Raw genomic sequence first — 3085 nt, 5'->3', positions numbered from 1 at the left:
TAGTCGTGTATACAGAAATAAATTTTAAATGTTAATAGATTATTTTTTTCATGTACAAGTTAAAGTTTAATAATTATTTTAAAATACTTTGAAGAGGAGCTTTACAATAAAGGGTTACAACCAACAGGAAGATTGTATCGTTTTGGTTAATAAAATATCACCCTAAATGCTTTGAACATTGTTAACAAAGTCAAAGTTCAGAGAGAAATAACAAACAGTTGACGCAGAACAATTCATAGGCCAACGCAGTCAGAAAAAACAAGAATGAGTTGAGTGAAGTATCAACAAACCCCAAGACCAATAAATTCATCAACATCAAACACAAAAACCTTCATATGTTCTCTATAGCCTAGGCAGGGCGTTACACTGTAGGCAAGCACAAAGCCCTTCTACAGAGGTTAGAGCATAAACTATAACATGTTAACACCAGTTCCTCCAATTTAGTTGACAAGAATTTAGGTTCCTTTTGACCCGAAACTTAACCGAGAAGACGACGACTGTACTATGAGCTGTTCTCTTGAAGGCGTAGAATACTTCCAGGATGTAAGGGACTCTTCGACGAGCTCTATGTGCCTGTGGACTGCGTTGGAAGCTTCCCATGGTTGTGCTCTCCTTCATAGGTCACAATCAACATGGATGGATCTTCAACACATCGCTCAACATGCTTCCTTGCAGGGCAGCCCCTCATGCTGCTACATTTGTAGTATCCTCTGTCGGATTACAGGCAGATAAAATTTTACAGTGTCAAATTGGATTTCATTGATAGCAAGACGATAGTAACGATTAAATCTCACGACTAGTGGAACAAGCAAATCTCCAGTTAAATACAGAATTTGTGCCGGCTAACCTGATGATGTTATTAGTCTGTCTTAATTTTAGTGTGCATATATTCAGGAAATGTTGTTGTTTTAATTTAACCCACTTCGCAAGCTATGAAGGTCACATGCTAACCTGAGGATGTTATCAGTCTACCTCTATTTATTGTCGACATAATGAATACAAGAATTTTTTCACACTTAGCCAACATCACAGAAATGCTAGACCAATTGTTGGTTAAATTTGCTTAGGAGAGGAAGCTATAACTATGAAACTTGTGCTACTTGTACATGAACTTTTTCAGAATGAAATGAGAGAACAACTAGAACTAATAACTATTAACTTCTACAGTACTAAAATTTCATAATTGGAAGAAAGTAAATTGTAAAATAAAAAAATAAAAAATATATATATATGGAGTCAAATTCTATACCTAGGATGAGGAGAGCCCTTAATTGGCTTTTGACCATACTTCCTCCAAGAGTAATCATCAGCAGGGATATCAGCAAGTTTGTTACTTATAGCAGGAACCTTAATGGTCCTCTTCACTTTCAACTTCCTGGGAAGAACAAGTTCGATGTTATTTTCCTTAAGTAGGAATTTATTATTGTGAATACAATGGAAATGTGATCAGATCAGACAAACTCAGACCTCTTCTTTGAGCAGTGGCACCTGCCTGTTTTCATGCATTTGCCATTTCCATCATTCCCTCCTTTGGAGCACTTCCTCTCCTGAAGGTGCCAGTTCACGGGACTGGACAATTGTTGTCTACTAACTAGGTCAAAGGCCCTCCCATCCATGCTCCCCATACTTCCATCGATGCTCAGGGACGACAAGAAGGACCTAGAAGATGACGCAGTCCCCGTGCAACTCGAGTTGTCAAACATGAGGTTGAGCCCACTGTTGGTGCTCCTCCCATACGTTCCATTGTGGAACTTCAGCTGTTGCTGAAGCTGAAGCATCTGGTGGTTGTGCTGCTGTTGAAGGAAATGAAAGTGGGAGGGAGTGGGACTGTGGAAGGCAGCTTGAAGATCGCTCCTGCTGCCCTTTGTCACTATTGGGTTCTCCAGCATCAAGCTGGATGGGACTCGAAGAGGCATCTTGGAATTTGAAACCTTCATCTCACTGACTGGTTTTTCTAGCAGTGGAGTTGTTGGCAGGAGTTGGAGCAAAGACGGAGAATGGTCAGCTCTGCTTACCACTAAACTATCTAAGAAGATACTGCGATTGAAATGGTGGTATTGGGTGTTCTTCGGCCTCCTAAATCTTGCATGACCCATGCCATTACCAAGCATAGAAACGACCTTGTCAAACCTTGAAATTGCCTTTCCTGTCTCTGTCGCTACATGTTCGTAAGCTAGGGTTTGGTCTTTGGTCTCAGATAGAAGGCTCAGCACTCCGTGGCAGCTCTCCACAGCTGCACTATTAGCCTCTTCCACACCTTCCATCTCTGCAGAAACCAAGAGCACCTCCCGAAACAGCGCTAACACAACTCTCTCTCACTCAGCAACAGGAATCACCCATGTTCCCTGACCTAGAGCAACCAGATAGGAATCACAAAAGTAACACAAATGGAATTTTTTTACAGAATTTTGCAACCGTTTGAAACTTTTAAAGCGGAAGGCAAATCATTTCATCCACTGAAAGCAACTCTGTGAAAGAAAATGGTAACGAAAGCAAAAAAAAGCCTCCGAAAATTCAATGGAGAATACAGAGGACGAGCAGACTTCAAGTCGAGGTCGAAAGGAAGCCGACAGATATAACACAGAAGAAGTCACCTCGAAAGCGGCGAGCAAGGGGATCCAAGGTCGGACTTTGACGAAAACGATCAGCTAAAGTTGCTTTATTTTCCGATAACGCGATGAACTCCAAAAAACAAAACAAAGACAAATCTAACAAAACAATCAATCCGAAGAACCTCAACAATAAGGATAGACGATTATAAAGCAGAGGAAGATTGAAACCCTAGAAACTCTGGCAGAGGTAGGAGAGAGGGAGAGAAGCCCAAAGGAACAGAAGCTCGTTCGGAGAAACAGGAGAGAGAAAGTCGCAGTTATTTAATGTAGTGCAGAAGAGGGAGACTCCGCGGCGCACCCTGAGACGATATACGCCGCCAGATGGCGATCGAACGGTCGCAAGCAGGGTGGGACCAGCGTTGCAGTCCCGAACGACGACGTCGTGGGCTCCACTCTCCGGCTCCCAGTTGGCGCAAAACGGTTGCTCTCCGAGTCGAATACGGTGAAAATAACTGATCGAACGGACGTCGTTT

At 42.3% G+C, this 3085-nt stretch overlaps 1 protein-coding gene across 2 annotated transcripts; it reads right to left on the bottom strand.

Moving 5' to 3' along the window:
- Positions 1–249: 249 nt before the first annotated feature.
- On the bottom strand, positions 250–2885 carry LOC122046688 (protein WRKY1-like). Of its 2 annotated transcripts, XM_042607497.1 has the most exons (4): positions 2781–2885; positions 1468–2350; positions 1250–1375; positions 250–710 (listed from the first exon to the last, which is right to left on the bottom strand). In XM_042607497.1, the coding sequence occupies exons 2-4, from the start codon at positions 2262–2264 to the stop codon at positions 566–568; spliced, it is 1068 nt and encodes a 355-aa protein (XP_042463431.1). In that variant the 5' UTR covers positions 2265–2350; positions 2781–2885; the 3' UTR covers positions 250–565. The 2 variants fall into 2 exon arrangements, with proteins under 2 accessions (XP_042463431.1, XP_042463432.1); XM_042607498.1 differs by having other exon boundaries at positions 1468–2854.
- Positions 2886–3085: the final 200 nt, after the last annotated feature.

This window comes from Zingiber officinale, chromosome 2B (genome assembly GCF_018446385.1).
Source record: "Zingiber officinale cultivar Zhangliang chromosome 2B, Zo_v1.1, whole genome shotgun sequence".
Classification (NCBI taxonomy): Eukaryota; Viridiplantae; Streptophyta; class Magnoliopsida; order Zingiberales; family Zingiberaceae; genus Zingiber; species Zingiber officinale.
Note: the sequence above shows the minus strand (reverse complement) of the source record. Positions and strands in the feature narration are given on the sequence as shown.